This window comes from Sapajus apella, unplaced genomic scaffold, assembly GCF_009761245.1.
Source record: "Sapajus apella isolate SASKATOON/1434 unplaced genomic scaffold, GSC_monkey_1.0 scaffold3, whole genome shotgun sequence".
Classification (NCBI taxonomy): Eukaryota; Metazoa; Chordata; class Mammalia; order Primates; family Cebidae; genus Sapajus; species Sapajus apella.
The window spans coordinates 33,463,225-33,485,110 of record NW_022436943.1 but is presented as its reverse complement, the minus strand read 5'-3'; the positions used below and the strand labels follow the sequence as shown (position 1 = coordinate 33,485,110).

Sequence of the window (21,886 nt, the reverse complement as noted above, 5' to 3'; positions counted from 1 at the left end):
AGCTGTTGTTTGAACTTGGAGTAACAGAGGAGAGAAGGTTGGCTATTAAAAGAAATACAGAATAGATGCCACAGAATGGCCTTTAATTGGTTCATTTGATATTCAGCAATGCTTATGAAATTTGTGAAATATTAATTTTATAAGTTAAAAGAATTGACATTTTAAAAATGCCATGTAATCTTAAAACTAGGCTTTTAAATCATAAATGTCATATTTCTAACAGTTATCTTAAATTCATAAGAATATTTTATACAGAAGCACAAATTTCCTCAATTCTAAGACATTGGTACAAAGGGATAGCCACTGGCTTTTTTTAAAAAAATGGGCAAGGAGTTGAATTATAAATCAAGTTCATAAAATCAACAATTTAATGCCGTATTTTTGCTTCTATTATATGTGAATTTGCTGGCATTTCTAAATTGAAAGTTTCTGTGCATGTTAATGCAGCATATTGATTTATGGGTACTTATCAATCATATTCAACCTTGATCACTCAAATCTTCTATTTTGGATAATTATTTCTCTGAGAGACAAATGATGGATTTGGCAATTAATACCTTTCATACAGACTCAAAACTAAGAATTCATTTTTCTCTCACCTTGGGAAGGTTGCTACTAAGAGCATTTAAAAAACCAGTTCAAAAAATCATTTAAAACTCAGTAATTGTTGCTCCTAACACGGTTTTCTAATGTGCTCAATACAATCCTGTTGCCCTGTCTTATCAAGTCATACGTAAAAGTAGGTCATCCCTGCAGATAATAACTGTTAAGTTATGGGACCCTAAGTCATGTGCCCCATGTAAATTGCGAAGGTGTATTTAGCATCATTTATATACCTTCCACTCTGATTTGCTCTTAGTTTTGGTCTAGCCTATATTGGTCTATAATAAAGTGTCCAGCCAGGCATCATTTTGCTATAATGACACCTATTGCCTCTAGGTATCTAGAAGTAGATAGTCTCTAAATACAATGATAGAGTACCTGAGTTCAGTAACCAATTGCAGTTCCATGAATGAAGGGATGAAATCTCATCCTTCACTTGTAGTGTGTGAGTGCTATCAGGAATAACATCTACTTTTATTGTAATATTGCCATTTCTTGCAGATTTCTGATCATTCAGAGACAAAAAAGAAATTAACAGACATTTCCTATTATTGATCTACTATAGTTATATTAGGATTGAGTGTTAAATAATGTAATTTATTTGGGTTTCTGTCAATTGACTTTCTCAATGACATTTTGGGCAGAACAATTGATTTGGGTTTGGCATGCCATGATACTGCCCACTAAAGGCCATTAACACACCCAGTTAGTGTGATAGCCAGGGGATTTTCCCACACATTTGCAAATGCTCCCAAGAGTGGGGAAATACTACTATGGTATGGAATCCTGGATCAGGATGGTAAGTAGTGATGAAATGTGGTACTGGTTGGAGTGATGTGAACCGCTCCATCAGTCATGGCAAAGCACTGGAATAAAATGTTCAGATCCTGGAGCTAGAAGGCATGGGTTTGCACACTAATGCTGCTTCCTACTAGCTGCATATCCCTAGGCAAATTATTTAATGTTCCTAAGTCTCATTTTCCCCGTGGGTAACATAGGGTAGATGATAACACTCAATTTATCTTTGGGAGCTTCTTTGGGAGGATTAAACTTGGTAATGTATGTAAAGTGCTTAATACCATGCCTGCTGCTAAATGTTCACTATTATTATCTATAATATGGGGTTTCAACATGCATTGAGATTTTCTATAAATGTAAAATGATCTTCCCTACTGAAATTAGAATGTAGAACATCAGGAAATGAGTTCTAGCTTTATTAAAAGTCATAAATATGAGTTATTAATATTGCTGTTAAGATGCACAATTGAAAGATGTAATTACCATCTTTCGCAACTCTCTATGTCTTGATAACTTAAAAGAAAACCTTTATCAGGTAATATTAACCATGAGGCTGTATTTATTCTTCCATTAGTTTAAATCTAAATTTAATTAATTTAGTAACTTAAAAAGTTACAATAAAATCAGAAAAGCTGCAAGACATAAAATAATACTTTCCATAACACAAGTAAAGATTTTTATGTTTTTTAGTTTATGCTAGATTTCCCTACAATAGAGAGGTTATGTGTGAAGCATAAATTAAGAGTGAAAAGAAGTTACAGTCTCCTTCACTGTTAATTTGGGGAAAGCAAGTAGTTAATTTTTTTAAACTCTGAATCTATGGAACAAAGTAAATGTACATTTTATCTTATTTACCCAGTTGAATCAATTATGAAAATTATCATTTACAAAATGGCCTACCTTCCATAATCACTATCTAAGATGAAGCTGACATTGTGATGACCTGGAATTAATTAAAATACACAATCAATTAAATTCTCAATCACAGAGCAATAACTCTATACTATAATGCTGATTTAAAAGCAGAGAAAAAGTATTTAATAAAAATTTTACTTATCCAATTTTCTATTCATCATCAAAGAAATAAAAATTGAACTGTCTTAAAGAAGTCACAGCATAAAAATATACATAATAAGGTGTCTTGAAATTATAAGTAGAAACACCTAACAAAACATGATTGTGAATGAAGAATAATAAGAGAACAGATATGTAACCATATTTCTGCAAAATTTCTTTTATTCATTTAACAGTTATTTAATTGTTCAGACACTCTGCTAGAGGCTGAGAGAGCAGATGCGGGATGAGCATACAGCTTGTCCTTTTTCTAACAGAACATATTGTCTAGTGGAAGGAACAATTAGCCAAGAGCAATGACACAGAGAACTAAAAATTGTGAATAAGGCTATTTTAAAAAAAGTAAAATGAGTTTTGAGAATGTAAGACAGGTGATGATCCAGGCCTTTGTGAAAACATAATATTTTATCTGAAATTTTCAGTATAGGAAGTTTGCAAAGGGCCTGAGACAGAAGGGAGGGAAGCCCATTCAAGAATTAAAAGGAGGCCAGGTGCACTGGCTCACACTGGTAATCCCAGCATTTTGGGAGGCTGAGGCAGGCAGATTATCTGAGGTCAGGAGTTCGAGACCAGCCTGGCCAACATGGAGAAACCCTGCCTGTACTAAAAATACAAAAATTAGCCAGTCGTGGTGGCGCACCTCTAATTCCGGCTACTTGGGACCTTGAGGCACAAAAATCACTTGAAGCTGGGAGGCAGAGGTTGCAGTGAGCCAAGAATGCACCACTGCACTCCGGCCTGGGCAACAAAGTGAGAACACACACACACACACACACACACACACACACAATTAAAAGATCTATGTGTCTGGAGAACATAGATCAAGAAGAACAGAGCAAAATTAAGGCAACAGGCAAAACAGCCAAATTAGACATGAATGCTGTAGGGAGAAAGAAGAAAAAAGAGAAACCTGAAGTTTACCTTATATGTAAACTGTAAGAAAATACTGATTCATACATGCTTGCATGAAAGTGAAAAGAACCCAAGGAAAAGAGAAAATGCTAAAAAAGTAAATAAATAAACAAAGTGATCCAAAAAGGCAGAATAGGGAGATCTAAGAGAATACAAAACAGGGAACTAGAATAAGGCATCTATGAGCATTATGAAGAAAGATGACCAACACTTGCCAATAAAAGTTCCAGTCGTCTTACAAATCATAGAACCCATATCTCCATTTGGATGATCCAGTTTTAGACCATATCTAATAAAAAAAGTTAATGTCAAAGTTTATATTGACACTAAAATGTTAGACTCTTAAAAAATGTTTCTCTTAAAAACAACTTATTAAGAATACGAATCAGGAAAGAAATTGTTGCTACAATAAAATTTTTTGTAAAATAAAGCTATTTGCCAGATTTTACTGAAGATGTTTAAATAAAATTTTATATAACAAAATATTTTATAATTAATTTGGCTATGCCCTTTAATGTCCCTTTTAAAAAGTTTGAGATACTGCCAAATGAAATAATTGCTTGATAAAGATAAAACTGTCTATGGCCATACCACCCTGAACACGCCTGATCTCATCTGATAAAGATATTGCTAAAAACATCTTTTTTTCATAAAAATCTAAATAGTTCATATCATACTATCTTGGAGACTGAGTAGGATATAAGGTAGCACCTAACTATAAAAATGATTGCTAATTTGCTATGTAAAATATTATAATTTATACTGTATTGTAAAGCATTTAGCTATGCAGTATTGGTAGCAATGACTATTTAAATTTAGTATGCTTATATCTGCTATTTGTTTTTATAAAGAAAATAATTTGAATTACTTACAAACTATCAGACTGCGGTATGAGAAGCTCGCAGGGCATTCCTCCAATGTAAACTCTGCATAAATATTTTTATCAAAAAAGATCAAGTTACATTTAACAAACTTTCAGAAATGCACTCCTCTCACCAACCTCACTGGCCCCTTTAAATTTTTTTCTCAATCATTTATTATTATCATCCACTTATGCATGCAACTAAACATCTACTGAACCTCTATTATGTGGCAGTCCCTGCTCTAGGTACTGGGACACAGTAGTGAACAAAACAAAGATCCCTTTGTTGCCCTCATGGAACTGACATTTTAGCTTGGAAAGATGACTAAAACATGATAATCATAACATATTTGGTGTGTTAGAAGGTGTTAAGTACTACAAGAAAAGACAACATAGAAACAAATAATAAACTCATCCATCTGAAATTCAATCAACTCAAAACAGTTTTGTAGTAGGTTCTATAATACGGGAATTAAGGCAAACAGCACAGACATCACAAAGTTATCAGGAGAAAGAGGGTGTCTAACAGCATCAGTGACACATAAATGAAAACAAGAAGCTGAGAAGAGCCAGAGTTTGGTTTCAGGGAAAACATCTGCCTCCGTATTTCCCCAGGTGATCGGGTTTGACCTATTACTTTGAGGTCAATAGTATCTGAAGTAATTGGAGGCTAGCAGGTGACTGATTGGTATTAGATTCTTTGCAACACCAGAATAAACCATCAGTTTTTGTGACAGCAAATTCCAGACTCAAAATAAGACCAGATACAAACTTGAAGTATAGAAAACAAGGACTTTTGTTTGCAGAAAATTTTGAACTTTTTAATATACTTTTACACATAAGTCCATTCATCTGATCATTACATTAGTATTGTAAAGAAAGCAAACTGAATTATTGTACCCATTATACATGTTCATGGATTTAAATTCTCCTTCTAACCTCCTGCCTTATTCTAGCTAAATAATAAAGGTAGTAGTTAACACTTACAGGTTCCTACAACGTTTAATACTTGCAACCATCTTATGAGTTAGTAACTATTATCCTTCAATTTTACAGATGAAAAATTTAAACAGAAAGCTGAAGTAGCTTGCCCAAGTCTGCAGACAATAAAGGTAGAGCAGGAATTCAAACTCAGTTGGGCTGCAACATTCTTAACCACAGTTGATAATCCCCACAGTGGTCCAGGTATGCATATCTAGAGTAAACCCACCCTATTTGGTCTTAAATACATACTTTTTTAGAATTCTTTTTACCTGATCTTTTTAAATCAAAAGCTCCTTAGTAAGCACTAATCCTTCTATTCATTTGCATGTCCTCTATAATTTGTACCTGGTCCAAATTTGGATATTTGGTTGCATGGACAAGATTTGTGAGAAGCAGTTCTCCTGAATTCAGCCCACTGCTCTCCACTCCCTCCCTGCTAGCAGAATCCAGACACAATAAATTGCCTCAGGAGCCCTGGCATCATAATTAACATGGTAAAAATGAGACAAATTCAGCTCCAAGACTTTCTCACCCACACATTAATAGATGTGTGAAAAAATTCTATATTTACATGTGGGATTTCCAGAGTACAAGGATTAGGTAGCCCGACCTCTAAGGTCCCCTCTCACTGCAATTCTGTGTTTTCATAAAATAATTTCCATCCAAAGCTATATCTTAAGCGAAAATAAATTCCAGTTTCAGTAGGGGAAAAAAGGAATCTCTTTTGGAAAGTTAAACTTTCTATTTCCTGGCCTCCTTCTGGAAAAGGATGACTTAGAAAACTCTGCCTAAGACTTAATGAGTATGAACCACGCATAACACTTAATATTGAAGCAGACAAAATTTTTACTTCTACTAATCTGTACATATAAAATGTTAAAAATCTCTCTACTTGGTAGTTCTTTTATTACATATAAAGAATTAGTATGAGCATTTTCAGAAATTATAAATGCATACAAATGTGATTTAATTAAGGCTTCTATTTTATAGGATGCCAGATGAATCTTTATCTAACTTATAAAAATCTTTTAAATTGCTTGTTTCACAAAATTATATACTTGAATGTGTGTGTATATATACCTCACCTTTATAACATTCAAAAAATTCTCTAATTGCTGAGTTGCTATCTGAACCCTTCGCTTAACTTATCCATTTACCTGTTTTGTGCACGAGTTCGATAAACATAAAGTATCTTAAAAGCCCTAATTATGAATCTATACTTTTCTCTATAGGAAATAAATAGGCCCTTCGGTCTTTAAAGACAAGACTGAAATAACGCCATTTATGCTACAGGAGGAAACTAGTGACAACACTAGTTTTCAGCGCAAAATGTGGATTTTTTTTTTTTTTTGACATTAGCTAACTAGCCAAAGTTACTCTCTAGTTCACAGCTGGCAAATGGACAAAGCAGGATTCAAAGCTTGGCCTGTTAATGAGTTATTGACAATATTTGGTTTCAGCACTTGTCTGTACATCATGAAGCAGTAGAAAAAGTGTCAAATACTGTGTTAGGAGGCCTGTGTTCTACTCCTGACCTTGACAAAGCTATGTGATCTCTAGGTCTCACGTGTTTTTATACACAAAATGAGGCAGTTAAATTAAGTAATAAAGGCTTCTAGTAATAAACTCAATTACTACTGGACTTGTCTGTGTGTGACTTCTGTTAATATACTCATCGCAAAACAGTAAGAAATTACATCAGACTAATAAAGAAAGACATATCTAACGACCATTGCTTTTATGTCAATCTTCCAACAGTCTGTTTTACTTTCTATTATATGGCTGAAAAAAATACTGGTTAGTTCTATCACATTGTAATGGGATTTAATATCACTGGATCCATTTTTTGGAATATTATATCTCATCTCTGAGTTATAAGAATATATTTCCGCGTCGAAAGATTACCTCAAAATCCTAACATTTTTCCCATTTGAACTTTGTACAATATTACTTCCATAGACATCAGTGAAGATTCTGCCTTGGATTGTTATTAGTGTACCTGAAAACAAACAAACAAAAACCCCAAAAAGATTCTGTGTAAGAAGATCTGTCCATACACTTAATTTGAAAACATAGGAGATTTTTCCAATAAAACCAGGACCCAGGCACTTATACCCCATGTTTGCCACTATTGTTTAGCATTGTTCTGAAAATTCTAGCACACACAATAAAACATGAATGAGTATCTGTAAACATTTATAGATTAAAGAAGTGCTGCATAGGATGATATTCTGTAAGTATTGCTTGGGTCAATGGGTGACTATTTGAGAAAAAATAAAAAGATCTCTGTACCAAAAAGCAAGAGAAATTTTAGGTGAAATAAAATGAAATATAAAAAATAAAACCATAAAATCTAATGAAAAGTATGTGAAAATTTGTTGAATATTTATATGTTGATATATATAATATTTATATAATACTTATATATATTTTATATATAGTTAGGTTAGTGGGGTCTCCCACCACTTAAAAATGAAGAAAAAGTAACAAAGGTTAAGATCTATAGATTTGATAACAAAAATCAAAACTTGTCCAGGTGGCAGAAAAATCATTAATATATTTTAAAAGTAAATGATAAATTTGAAATACATTTATTACATATAAGTGGTTAATATTCTTAAAATATAAAGAATAAAGAATCCTTATAATTTAATAAGAAAAATTATGACTAAATTTAAGCTAAAGAGATGAACAGGTAATGTATACAAGGAGGAACACAAATGGTCAATAGGCAAAAATAAGTTTAATTACATAAATCAAAGAGTTGGAAAAAAATTTAAACCTACTTTTTTATATAAATTCTTGAAAAAAATAGTACTTAGAATTGTCAAGGTTACTAAAAAGGATGTTCTCAGTTATTGCCATTGGGATTATAAACTGATATAATATAGTTGTTATAATAAAACCCTGGAAGCCAGTTGAATGTCCAAGAGGGAGGGGGGAGATAAATACATTATAGTGGATGAAGACATAGCCACTGAAAATCATTTTAAAAAAACATTGGTAAGCTAGGCACAGTGGCTCATGCCTATAATCCCAGCACTTTGGGAGGCCAAGGAGGGCGGATCATGAGGTAAGAGATCAAGACTATCCTGGCCAACATGGTGAAACTAAAAATACAAAAATCAGCTGGGCATGGCGGCACATACCTATAGTCCCGCCTACTCGGGAGGCTGAGGCAGGAGAATCGCTTGAATCCAGGAGGCGGAGGTTGCAATGAGCTGAGATTGCACCACTGCACTCCAGCCTGGCGACAGTGAGACTCCATCTCAAATATATATATGTGTGTGTGTGTGTGTGTGTGTGTGGTTTTCTTCTTTTTTTCAGATAGGGTCTTGCACTGTCACGTAAGCTCAATCACATCTCACTTTCAGCCTCACACTCCTGGGCTCAAGTGGTCCTCTCGCCTCAGCCTCCCAAATAGCTGGGACTAAAGATGCATGCCACCATGCCTGGCTAACTTATTTATTTTTGTTTTTTAGAGACAGGGTCTCATGATATTGCCCAGGCTGGTCTCAAACTCTTGGGCTTAAAGGATTCTTGCATTTCAGCCTCCCAAAATGCTGAAATTGCAGGCATGAGCCACCGTACCTGGCTGATAGTTATTTTTATAATGAAAAAAGATCCTATTTAAAATTGTAGGTACTATACTATTTAAAAATTGCAGGTATAATTTTATATACTAAAAAATAAATATTATTTACCACAAAACCAAAAGCTATTTCAGATGTCATGTAACAGACCTGGAGTTCCAGATAAAGGTGTGATGCTTCTTATTGTTGGGGTTCTAAAACTTTTTGCCTGTAAAAGAATAATGTCAATATGCAACATTATCTGTTTTGTTCCTAGTTTTGTGAAGTAGATAATTTCTTATATTATTAAATTTCAACACTATTAATAATATAACTCTCATGTAGGAAAGAAGATAAAAATAAGATGGACCTAAGAGTTAATTTAGAAGGTAGGATCATCATGCTTCTTAATAGATATGGGGCTGAAAGTGAAGGGAGGTAGAAACCAAGAAGGACAACGGGTTTCTAGCTTGAGATAGTGAGAAATAATCAGAGAAAAAGTGATTTAAGGAGGAATACAAAAACTGCAGTTTGAGATATGCTGAATTTAGGTTGCTTTGGGGCCATTTAGGTGTGACATACCGGAAAATAAAACATGGTTCCATGTCTGCAGAAAGAGAAGAAAGCCAAAGATATCTGGGAACCATATTTGGCAATATATTTTGGAATCATAGAAGCTTCTTGAAGACAGAAGTCATTATTGTTTTCTTCAGTATTTCATTTTATATTAGAACATTGTGGTACTCAGTAATTGACAACTTAAAACAAATATAATGTTTAAAAATACACAGGATAATGCTTAGAAGAAAATGTATTACTTCTAATACTTCTATTTGGGGCAGCTAAATTTTGAGTGGCTTTTACACCACACGCAAGCATATTTTATCTCATTACATAAGAAATTACATAGAAAGGAAAGGTAGTTATTTTGATATAAGTAGGAAAAGGGAGAATTCCACTAAGAGCAGAAGTAGAGATAAAGGAGAAAATATGAACAAGAAAAGATGTTGGAAATATGAAAGTTTAATTTAAAAATAAAATTAAAAGAAGGGAAACAAATCAGAAATAAAAGACATTTTATTACTCTGGAAGATAATTTAAATTGAGAAAAATTATCCTTTATTACATGCTAATGTATTTTTAAATGTGGAAATAGACAATCTGTAAAACTAAAAAAATTAAAATTCAGTTTTGCAAGAAAGAAAGCAAGATAAACTATACATAAATTGAAGAGAAGAGTCTTACGTACATTGAAGGTACATGCCCAACTGTTGATGTGGCCTTTGCAGGTGTTATTTTCTGTAACAGGGACCCCATCCACACTGACTCTAACAGTGTAGGAACCTTCTGGCATTGCTCTAGAAGGAAAATGAAGAATATATGAGACATGTAATACCTCTTTTATTTAGTATATAGTATTAATGAAAAATACTGCCCCAGGCTGCCTGCCACTTTTGACAGAAAGTGTCCAATGTCACAACCGATATCTAGTTAAGTTTCATTCTATATTATGGAAAGATGATCTCCATCCTGAACTCTTTATTGCAAATTCTAATCTCACGAACGTCAGGCAGAAACTCTGTCTATGCACATTGATGCTTATTTAAAAGGACAACAAATGTAATAACAACAAATGCAATAATAAACGTTTAAAATAGTAACATATCACCTTGGTACAATCAGTTATTCCACGCTTCATTTCTTAAAAAGGGCTAGTTAATCAAGTTTCCCCTAAGTAAGGTTTTCCTGGTGAAGAACAGCCAACAAGCCTAACATAAAGGAAATCCTATAGAATATGTGCTGTTTCTAAGGTCAATACTGAAAGTTGCAATTAAAAGTGATTTTCAAAATTTTTCCTAAGTTGCCAATAACATGTGAATTTGGGCTGATAGTAAAGAACTTGAAATGTCACTATACAAAATGATTATCTTGGCTGAGCGTAGTGCCTCACACCTGTAATTCCAGCACTTTGGGAGGCCAAGGCTGGCAAATCACAAGGTCAGGAGTTCGAGACCAGCCTGGCCAACATGGTGAAACCCTGTCTCTATTAAAAATACAAAAAATTAGCTGGGCGTAGTGGCGGGCACCTGTAATCCCAGCTACTTGGGAGGCTGAGGCAGGAGAATCACTTAAACTGGGAGGTGGAGGTAGCAGTGAGCCAAGATCATGCCACTGCACTCCGGTCCTGGTGACAGAGTGAGATTCCATCTCAAACAAACAAACAGACAAAAAAACCAAAATGATTATCTTTAATCTTAACAACTATATGAATATTTTGAACAAAATCAAATTGAAAAGGAAAGCATAATTTTGGTATTTTGAGGCACATCATGACTTTTTAAAGTCATTTAATTTCTTTAAAAAGCTCAATAATGATAAGGTAATACCTCTAATAACACAGGAAAAGATAAAGAATATGTTTTTTATCATGCCAATATGTGGAAATAGCAGTATAATTGAATATAATAATGTTATAAAATAGTCTAAACATCACAAAATGAAAAATAATCACCTGTAATCAGAAAAATATTACTTATAATAGCCAGGGTAATAAAACTATTATAATACTAATATTCATAACTGTAACTTCTGATATGATGAAAATGATTTTATTAAAGATACTTTAAAACAGACCTCGTATAGCATGTAATGTGAGTTGAATGACTTGCATCTTTTTCTACATCACAAGCAATTGACTGGAAAGAAGAAACTAATTGCACACTGTTTCCCAACTCAGCATTATCAACTCCATAGGTAAATTGGTTTGCTTGAGAAAAACCTGGAAAAGTAAGAAGATTTAATTATTATTAATGATATTCTATCTTCAGAGAACTAACAGTTGTCACCTGGCATCAAATCATACAGTAAATGATTTCATGAACAGTTCTGAGGCAAGCAGTGAACCAATTTCATATTTATCCTTATGATTGTAATCTTCTTTGGAAGCACAAAAAATAGCCTTTAATTAATTTACTTATAAAAGTATTGCTGGAGAATATATACAGTCATCTCTTAGTATTCACAGGGATTTGTTCCAGGATCCCCTTGGATAACAAAATCCACAAGTGTTCAAGTCCTGTAGTCAGCCCTGAAGGACAAGTATCCATAGATTCCACATCTGGTGAATACTGCATTTCTCATTCACAGTTGGTTGGATTCATGGATGACAGACCCAACGTTACAGAGAGCCCACCTTGAACCTACATAGCACCAAATTCTATATCTGGGGGTAAAAAAGGGAGTCTACGAAGGCTAAAAAGAGTAGAGGAGGAGAACACTATTTTATAAGGGATGAGGTCTTTATTTCAAGTTTCTACAAAGCAAAATCTGAGGTGAGGATTTGCCTGCACAAAGTTTATTTAGGCAATGAGCTATTAGGTTTGAGAGAGAGCAAAATGTGAGGAAAGAAAAGCTGGGCACCACTGAGGACAACTGGGGCTCAATATTGCTGGGAATTTCTAAGGAAAATATAGCATGTCTTTCCAAATAAAAAAAAATCAATGGCAAGAAGCATTTATTAATCAAATCTGGTCCCCATTGATTGAGGGTTCTCCCTGGGGGAAATAACTTTTTCTGCACTTTCACACCGCAAATAGGTATATGCTATAGGAGTTCCAATGTCCTGAGTTACTGCACTAGACACATCCTCTTCAATAATTGACAAAGACATGGCGTGAGAACTCAGGCAAGAAGCTGGAAGCATAAGTTGAGTCAAAGTACATAAGGAACTATTTGCCGCTGCTCTAGCTATAGTTAGAGGTAAGAATGAGAGGATGTAAAGCTGAGAATAAAAGGCATCCGATTACAGTCTACCCACTACACCACACATAGCTACTTATGGCCTACATATAAAGCACAATCCATCACCAAGTCTTCAAGGTGGTAGCCAGCTGAGAGCTCCACTAAGATTTAATACAAGAGTGTTAGAGGTAGCCAGCTAAAAGCTCTGCTAAGATTTAATACAAGAGGATTAGAGGGACAAGCTACAGGCTATACTACTCTAGTCCTAAAATTGTAATTAATTTTCACCATGCCTCCTTGCTATCAGCCATTGTAGATTTCCCTTACCGTCTGTCAGCACTGTAACTAGTGGGGTGACACTAATATTCATCCTGGAGAAGTCTGAGCCCCTAATTGCCTTGCCCTTGTTAGGTGGTGGTTGCTAGAACTGCCTATTCTCATTAATCACTGGACATGAAGCCAAGAGATATCCCTATGAATACCCTGAATTCCAGACTCCTCCTTATTGCATTAAGTTAAAACAACTCTATTTCGTTGTGATAATTAGAACTGATTATCTCTAGTAACATACTAAATATGTTTGATGGATTCAAACTGAGTAGGCAAATGGTGGTAGTTTCAGTTCAGTGGAATCCATATTGTGACCCATGATGGAAGCATTCTCTAGCTGGAAACTAAGACTACAAATCCAGCAGGATGTAAGGTTGCAAAGGCAGAAAACACAAATTTAATTTCTGGATAACAGGGAATGATGGTGAAGGGAAGCAGCCCTTTATTTCCAGCTCCGTGCATCTGTCTATCACAAAACAACAGCATATATCTGTCACCGGTTCAAGGCATGTGCGATGTTATAGAGAACAGCATCCCACCCCACCTCCATAACATACAATGTTATGGAGAACAGCTTTTCCCCCCAAGTTGGCATCTTGGCCATAGCTTTAATAGGTTGTCCCATCATTCTACTAAACCAGATGTTTCCGAGTGACAGATTTCATGGTCATGCGCCCATTATCACAAATATTTCACTATAAAATGCATTCCTTGTTCTGAGGCAATATTTTATGAAATTCTATGGCAGTATATCAGGCTTTGTAAGCTCAGAAGATGGTGCTGGCAGAGAACTTTGGAAAGAGGAAGCAAAGCCTGTAACTGGAATGCGAGTTCCAGTAACAATCAATCTCTGCTCTTTCCATGGGAGAAAGGCAGTACTGTAATCAACTTGTCACTTAGAAACTGGGAGGACTTTTTGAGGACTGGTACCCTATTGAGAGCTCAGTGTTGGTCTCTGCTACTGGCAGGTCAGGCATTCAGCTATAGCAGTAGGTCATTTAGGCTTGGTGAAAGGGAGTCCATGGTGTTGGCCCATGCATGGCCCCTACCTCATGGCCGTGCGGTGACCACAGAGAGAAGCTCCTGCATGAATCATCCAATCCATCTGTTTATTCCATCTCCTCTGTGGGGGATGCTGTCTTGAGGGAGTTAACTTGAGACATATAGATCTGTATGCTTTATGCTCACTACTATGAGTCCCTTCATATGCCTCTTTCCAAGACATTCTAATTTCTGATCTTCCAATCCTGTTCCCTTCAGTCCCTAACCAACCAGTGAAGTCCTCTGCCACTGCCCAGGAGCCCATGTACATTCTTACCATGAACCACTTTTCCTGCCTACAAAGTTACCAACTCTGTATATTCATCATGGCTCTGCCCACCAGGGAGGCTGACAGTGAAAAGTGGCTTAAGAGCCTTAGGGTCACCTTGCAGCATTTAGGACTGAAATCATAGGTGATACCATGAAGATGTGTATGTGTTATAGACAGTCATGGAACCTTTTCAGAGGGAGCAAGCCACGAGGAATTGCATTTTAGGTAGAAGGAGCAGGATGTGCCAAGGCCCTGTGGTGGGACCAGGTTTGTATATTCAAGTAATGGCAAGTATAGTTGAAGAAGTATGAGTGAAGAGAAATGGTAGGAAAGGAGACCAGAAAGGAAGGCGCTAAGATTATTTTTAAGCGTGGGGAATAATTGCAGGCTTTGAAACAGAGGAGTGGCATGATGTGACTTACACTGTCTAAGATTCACTATCTGCTGTTCTGAGAATAGAATAACGGCAGAAGTGAAGATGCTGTCTCAACGAACAATGGGATAAATGCTGGGGTAAATGGCATAAGTTCAAGAGAAGATTGGATGACAGTAAAGTGAAGAAAACAAATATTGCTAACATTTTTCAGAATTTAATTACAAACAGGAGCAGAGAAATGAGCTGGTAGCTAGAGAGGGGTCTGGAGCAAGGGGAAGGCTGATGATTTTTCTTTTACTTTTATTCAGGTGGGAAGAATAACAGTATATTTGCATGCTGATGCAATATCTAACAGAAAGAGACAAAAAGATAATGTGAAACAGAGATAAAAATTATTTTAATCTTTCTATAAATATATGAAAATTCAAAACTACATTTGGAAGTAATTAAACATAGATTAAGTATTGTATGATGCATAAGAATATTTTGCATTTTTGAAACAATATTCAATTTTGAAACAAACCCAAGAAATAAAACCTATGAATAAGATTCATGTTCCGAATGTTCATCGCAGCACTGTTTACAATAGCAAAGACCTGGAACCAACCCAAATGCCCATCGACGATAGACTGGATAGGGAAAATGTGGCACATATACACCATGGAATATTATGCAGCCATCAAAAACGATGAGTTTGGGTCCTTTGTAGGGACATGGATGAACCTGGAAACCATCATTCTCAGCAAACTGACAGAAGAGCAGAAGATCAAACACCGTATGTTCTCACTCATAGGCGGGTGTTGAACAATGAGAACACATGGACAGAAGCAGGGGAGCACTACACACTGGGGTCAGTTGGGGGGAAATAGGGGAGGGACGGTGCGGGGTGGGGAGCTGGGGAGAGATAGCATGGGGAGAAATGCCAGATGTAGGTGATGGGGAGGAAGGCAGCAAATCACACTGCCACGAGTGTACCTATGCAACAATTTTGCATGTTCTTCACATGTACCCACAAACCTAAAATGCAATAAAATAAATAAATGGGGGGAAAAAAGATTCGTGTTCTATTAATTAACTGCTATAATTAAATATTCTCCTAATAAAAATGTTTAAAAGGTACTTGTACTGTTTTAATTCACAAAGTAAATTGCACACCTCTATGGAATTTTATATTATACTGCTTTGGAATAAAGTTAAATGAGGAAATAAACAGCTTTTGCCCAGATTACTTCAAAATCTAAAATTCTTAAATTCTGAATTCTAACAGTATGTGAATTTTTAAATACTAATTTTCTCTATCACAGTTTCTTAACAGTAAAACTCTAGGCAAATTAACCAGTAGTATTATTTTTGAAACTACGAAAATTTTTCTTTCGCACTAGCAAATTTGTATCCATGTTACTGTAAATTTATAAGCGATTTAAATTTCAGAATTTAATTACCTACAGACCATATCATCCCATAGTACAATAATAAACTTAACATCAGTAAACAAAACAAAAAAAATGGTAAACTCAGAGATGTAGATTTAACTCTTTAAATGTTGTGTATAATACTATTCACAATATAATAAATAGCACTGTCATATAGATATTCTATTTATAATACTGTTAGAAAAAGATAAATATTTGTTATTCACCTTACAATGTTAGCAGTTTTCAAAACGTTTCAACAAAACAATCATTACTACAATATGTGCTCACCTTAAATAACCTTTAATAGTTGAAGTGGTAGAATTGGGGCTGCTAGAAGATATCTGTGGTACAACTGCTTTTTAAATTATCAGGCATTTTCAGTGTTCTACAAAGGTCTGCTAGACAACATGAATACTTCCGTTTTCTTGCAGGCCTGAAAGCAGGACTTCACTGTGCCTGATGTTCATCAGATACCAAAGCCTCTCACCTCCAGCTCTGGTAAAGCTATGTGGCAGATGCCAGTGTTGTTTAATGGGAAACACTCAGGCTTTGGACACTGACATTCTGGCCTGGAATCTCAGCTGTAACACTTCCTTGCCATTATGACCTTGGGCAAGATAAAACTCCTCTTAGCCTAGTCTCCTCATCAGAAAAATGGCCACAATCTATCTTAATGTATTGTTAGGAATAAGAAAGGATCATTTAAGTGCAATGTTTAACATGGTACCAGATATTCACTAAGATCTCAATAGATACCTGCTCTTATTATTTGTCACAAAAATCCTGAGATTTAGGTTCATCATTATTATTCTATTTTTAAAATAACAAAGAGGCCAGGAGCAATGGCTCATGCCTGTAATCCCATCACTTTGGGAGGCTGAGGCGAGCAGATCCCCTAAGGTCAAGAGTTCAAGACCAGCCTGGCCAATATGGTGAAACCCCGTCTCTACTAAAAACTAGCCTGATGCAGTGGCACCCTCCTGTAATTCCAGCTACTTGGGAGGCTGAGGCATAGAATCACTTGAACCTGGGAGGTGGAGGTTGCAGCGAGCCAAGATTGTGCCATTGCAATCCAGCCTGGGTGTCAGAACGAGACTCTGCCTTAAAAAAATAAGAACATAATAGTAATAATAAAAAAAATAACAGAATCAGTAAGTGGGTAGCTGGAATTCAAACCCAGGCTGGAGACTTCCTCCAGCCCTTATGTTCTTAGCTCCTAGGCTATCTTTTCCTTATTATATAGGAAAAGTAAATGGAAACTCAATGAAGGGTAGAGATTTTACTAAATATCACTTTATTCCTAAGCTTAATCAAACAACTCATCCAGCATTAGCTAAAGTACAATATAAATATTAATTTTACATGTGAGACATTTGTATTGATTTTGCAATTTTGAATCTAGAAAGACAGTTATTATTAAAACAGAACTGTGAAAAGACATGAGAACACTGCAAAGCAAGTTACATGTAAACCCACTCTTTCCTTTTGTCAATTTTGCTTCTCTTTGGCGTTCATATTGAGTTTGGAACACACAGAAGAGCTCCTGACAACCAACTAAAGAATGGAAAGTTTTACTTGTGATATGGTTCCAGATGTGAGATATATATATATATATATATATATATATATATATATATTCATGTTCCTATCAGGTATATGTCACAGCAACGACAGGTAACATGGATCTGTTCTTCAGCATTCTTAAGACAACTACCATTCTGAAAAATAATGCCAACAAAAGATGATATAATTTTCAGCTTAGGAGTTACTATAATGTCAAATATATATAGCATATGGGAAAAAGTCCTAGGAGTAAAATCTATGGTAAAATAATGAACCAAATCAACAATAATTCATTAACATTATTAATATTGCTCAAAAAACAAATATATAATTATTTCTGATTTTTAAACTAATTCTAAAGCATTAAAAATACAAAAAATTCTTGTTTTAAAAAATTTTAACTTAAAAGTATAATTCTAGGCCAGACACTACTGCTCATGTCTGTAATCCCAGCACTTTGGGAGGCTGAGGCAGGCGTATCACCTGAAGTCAGGAGTTCAAGACCAACCTGGCCAACATGGTGAAACCCCGTCTCTACGACACAAGAAATTAGCTGGGTGTGGTGGCAGGTGCCTGTAATCCCAGCTACTCGGGAAGCTGAGGCAGGAGAATTGCTTGAATCCATAAGACAGAGGTTGCAGTGAACTGAGATCACGCCACTGCACTCCAGCCTAGGCAACAAGAACAAAACTCTGTCTCAAAAAAAAAAAAAAAAAAGTATAATTCTAAACAAATGATTGAGGATAAAAACACCACCTCTGGAAGTACTCCAAAGCACAGAGATTACAGGAAAGACTGAGTGTACCTGGGAAATGGAAAAGGTTGACGCTTTAGATGGAAATTCCTGACATGTTGATGTATTTTTTTTTTTCTTTTGCAGAAAAACTGGAGACAGGAATTGCCAGGCACACAAAACTGGGTCTCCTGATAAGAGGAATCAAAAAGGAATGCCTGGCTGCTCACATGGAAAATGTCAGTGTTATTAAAACTAGCACTTGTCATGAAGAATGCAGGCTGTTTTGTTTTCTCTAGTTAAAAAAGGAGTGTTAAGAGTGTATTAACCTGCTTAAAAGTTATAACATTCAAACAATGGGAAAGAAATATATAGTGTGATGGATGGAAGCCAACTTCTAAGGAATTAAACCAGACCTATAACATAAATGCAAAGAATAATACAAACAAAAATGGCTCCAATGTATAGAGTTTCTACTATACCTTAGATGTATCATTCTTTTCAATATTCACAACAGTCCTAAGAAGTAGGAATTTATAGTCCATTTTTTAAATTATACTTTAAGTTCTGGGGTACATGTGCCGATATTGCAGGATTGTTACATTAGGTATACACATGCTATGGTGGTTTGCTGCCTCCACCCCCCCCAATCACCTACATCAGGTATTTCTCCTAATGTTATCCCTCCCCAATCTCCCCACACCCTGCTATCCCTCCCCTAGCCCTCCACCCCCCAACAAACCCCAGTGTGTAATGTTCTTCTCTCTATGTCCATGTGTTCTCATTGTTCAACACCCGCCCATGAGTGAGAACATGTGGTGTTTGGTTTTCTGTTCTTGTGTCAGTTTGCTGTGAATGATGGTTTCCAGATTCATCCATGTCCCTGCAAAGGACATGAACTCATCCTTGTTTAGGGCTGCATAGTATTCCATGGTTTATATGTGCCACATTTTTTTTGTCCACTCTATCTTTGATGGGCATTTGGGTTGGTTCCAGGTCTTTGCTATTGTAAACAGTGCCACAGTGAACATACATGTGCATGTGTCTTTATAATAGAATGATTTATAATCTTTTGAGTATATACCCAGTAATGGGATTGCTGGGTCAAATGGTATTTCTATTTCTAGATCCTTGAGGAATCGTCACACTGTCTTCCACAATGGTTGAACTAATTTACACTCCCACCAACAGTGTAAAAGCATTCTTATTTCTTCACATCCTCTACAGCATCTGTTGTCTCCAGGTTTTTCAATGATCACCATTCTAACTGGCATGAGATGGTATCTCAATGTTGTTTTGATTTGTATTTCTCTAATGACCAGTGATGATGAGTATTTTTTTCACATGTTTGTTGGCCACATGAGGAAGCTGAGGCTCAGTGAAGCAACTTGCCCTAGTCATATAATATGAAGTGGCAAAGGTGGAATTGAAAGCCAGTCAGACTGAACCAAAGTTAATATGCTTTCTGTAATATTATTAAAAGTATATAATTCAACACTTCATTTCAACAAAAAATGTGTGTTCCAGAAATTGTAAGGGAAATAGCTAGAAAAGGAGTCAAAAGTAAAGTGTCATTCCTACTATCTTACTGATTTTTTTAAGTAAAAACAAACATGATAAATATCAAAGAAGACCATTAAGAAATACAAGTCATGACTATAAAGTAACAAAGACAATATAGTACAAACAGTCCAGAACTTATAATGCTTCTAATCAAATGAGTCATCTCAGAGGGAGTTATAATAATTTCTAGAACCATGCCATTGTTCAAAACACTTTGGCTTGGGCATCATAAAAGTAAAATCATGTATCTATATCTCCTGAAGCATAGTCTTATGAGGATTTTGTTTTCAAAGCAGGGTTTCACTCTATCACTCAGGCTGTAGTACAGTGGTGCAATCATAACTCACTGCAGTCTTGAACTCCTGGCCTCAAGGAATCCTCTCACCTTAGCCTCCCAAGTGGCTAGGACTACAGACATGCAGGCCATCATGTTAGACAAACGTTTTAAATGTTTCATTTGTAGAGCCAGGGCCTTGCTATGCTGCCCAGGCTGGTTGCCCAGGCTAGTCTCAAACTCCTGGCCTCAAGTGATCCTCCTGCCTTAGCTTCCCAAAGCACTTTAATTACAGGCACAGAGCAATGTGCCCAGCCCAACCACAGCCTTTTAAACAAAGTAATGCTGTAGCATATGTTTGCAAGTCAATACTATACTATGTTTGGATATAGTCAAAAGTCATTTGGATACACTAAAATGTTAACAGTAGATCTTTCCATTGGCTAGAATTTCAGAGAACTCACTTTCTAAGTCAAGTGTTTCTATAATATTTTACTATTTTATAATGACATTTACAAAAATAAAACATTTTAAAAAGTAGTATGAAACCAATAGTTAGGTAATCATCTGGAATTTACAATTCCATTTAGAAATTGTTCTTGTTTGATTGATAAATTAGCACTGCATACAATTCTAAAGTAGAGAATCTATCAGAGACAACACTGGTGATTTATATGAATATAGTCCCACCAAATAAACTTTGTTTAAGTTCATCCATGTAGCTATAGAAGCTCTGGCGTGTTTTGGAAATTCATTATCATTTTGTAGATATCATTCTGTACATATTAGGGGTACCCAAAAGCCTATATTAAAATAGCATTTTTAAATTTATTTTAAACCACTTTATTGAGGTATGATTGACATACAAAAGCTATATGTATTTAATTTATACAATTTTATGAGTTTGGGTATACGTATATAACCATAAAACTATAACCACAAGCAAAGTCACAAACTGACCACCTGCCTCCAAAAGCTTCCTCCTGCACTATTTATTTTTTAAAAATTTTGGATAAGAATATGTAACAAGATTTCTCATTGTAAACATTTAGGTATACAACGCAGTATTGCTAACTAGAGGCTCCATGTTGTACAGTAGGTCTCTAGTATTTATTCATTTTGCATAACTGAAATTTTGTACCTTTGACCAATACCCCTCCTCCACTTCCTCTTCTCCCAGTTTCCGATGACCACTATTCTATTCTCTGCCTCCATAAGGCAGTATTTAGACTCAATCTCTGAGAAAGACAAGTTTTTAGTCATCTGCAGTGTGTAGTTAAGACAGGGGTCTATAAGACAAATCAGGAGGTATAAGCATCTGCAATGCTAAACACATCCTGAAACTGGGACTGATGAGGAAAGTAGATATTTACTATATCACACTCTGGGCTTTTTACTTGAGTCCGCAGCCTAATTGCCACACATCTACACAAGAGAAAAGATCACATTTTAGCTAGATCTAAAAGGATATCTTTCCAAAATGCCATAAGAAGAGAATATTTTGTTTTTCTTATTTCAAACTAGGGATGATCTGGGTCTATATGCTTAAATTCAAGCCATAGTTCCTAGATCAGAAAATGTTCAGGTCTGAAAACAGAAAAAAATGGCTGGGTGTTTTCTTTCTTCTTCTTCTTCTTTCTTAATTTGATCATTTCTCTCATGGCATTTAATTTTCTGTTTAAAACCCAATAACTTTCACACATACCATCTTAAGAGCAATTCACAATACAAGAAACATATGGTTAAAGGTATCTTTAAAATGATCTATATATAA

At 35.5% G+C, this 21,886-nt stretch overlaps 1 protein-coding gene across 1 annotated transcript in view; it reads right to left on the bottom strand.

The window, feature by feature from the left end:
* PKHD1L1 (PKHD1 like 1) overlaps positions 1-21,886 on the bottom strand; it is a 159,678-nt gene that overhangs the window by 134,720 nt on the left and 3,072 nt on the right. The window contains exons 3-9 of the mRNA XM_032252007.1: positions 11,440-11,584; positions 10,055-10,163; positions 8,977-9,034; positions 7,139-7,232; positions 4,260-4,313; positions 3,603-3,676; positions 2,302-2,344 (exon numbers count right to left, since the gene is read on the bottom strand). Of these exons, the coding sequence (XP_032107898.1) occupies positions 2,302-2,344; positions 3,603-3,676; positions 4,260-4,313; positions 7,139-7,232; positions 8,977-9,034; positions 10,055-10,163; positions 11,440-11,584 (577 nt within the window). The remainder of the gene's footprint in view (positions 1-2,301; positions 2,345-3,602; positions 3,677-4,259; positions 4,314-7,138; positions 7,233-8,976; positions 9,035-10,054; positions 10,164-11,439; positions 11,585-21,886) is intronic.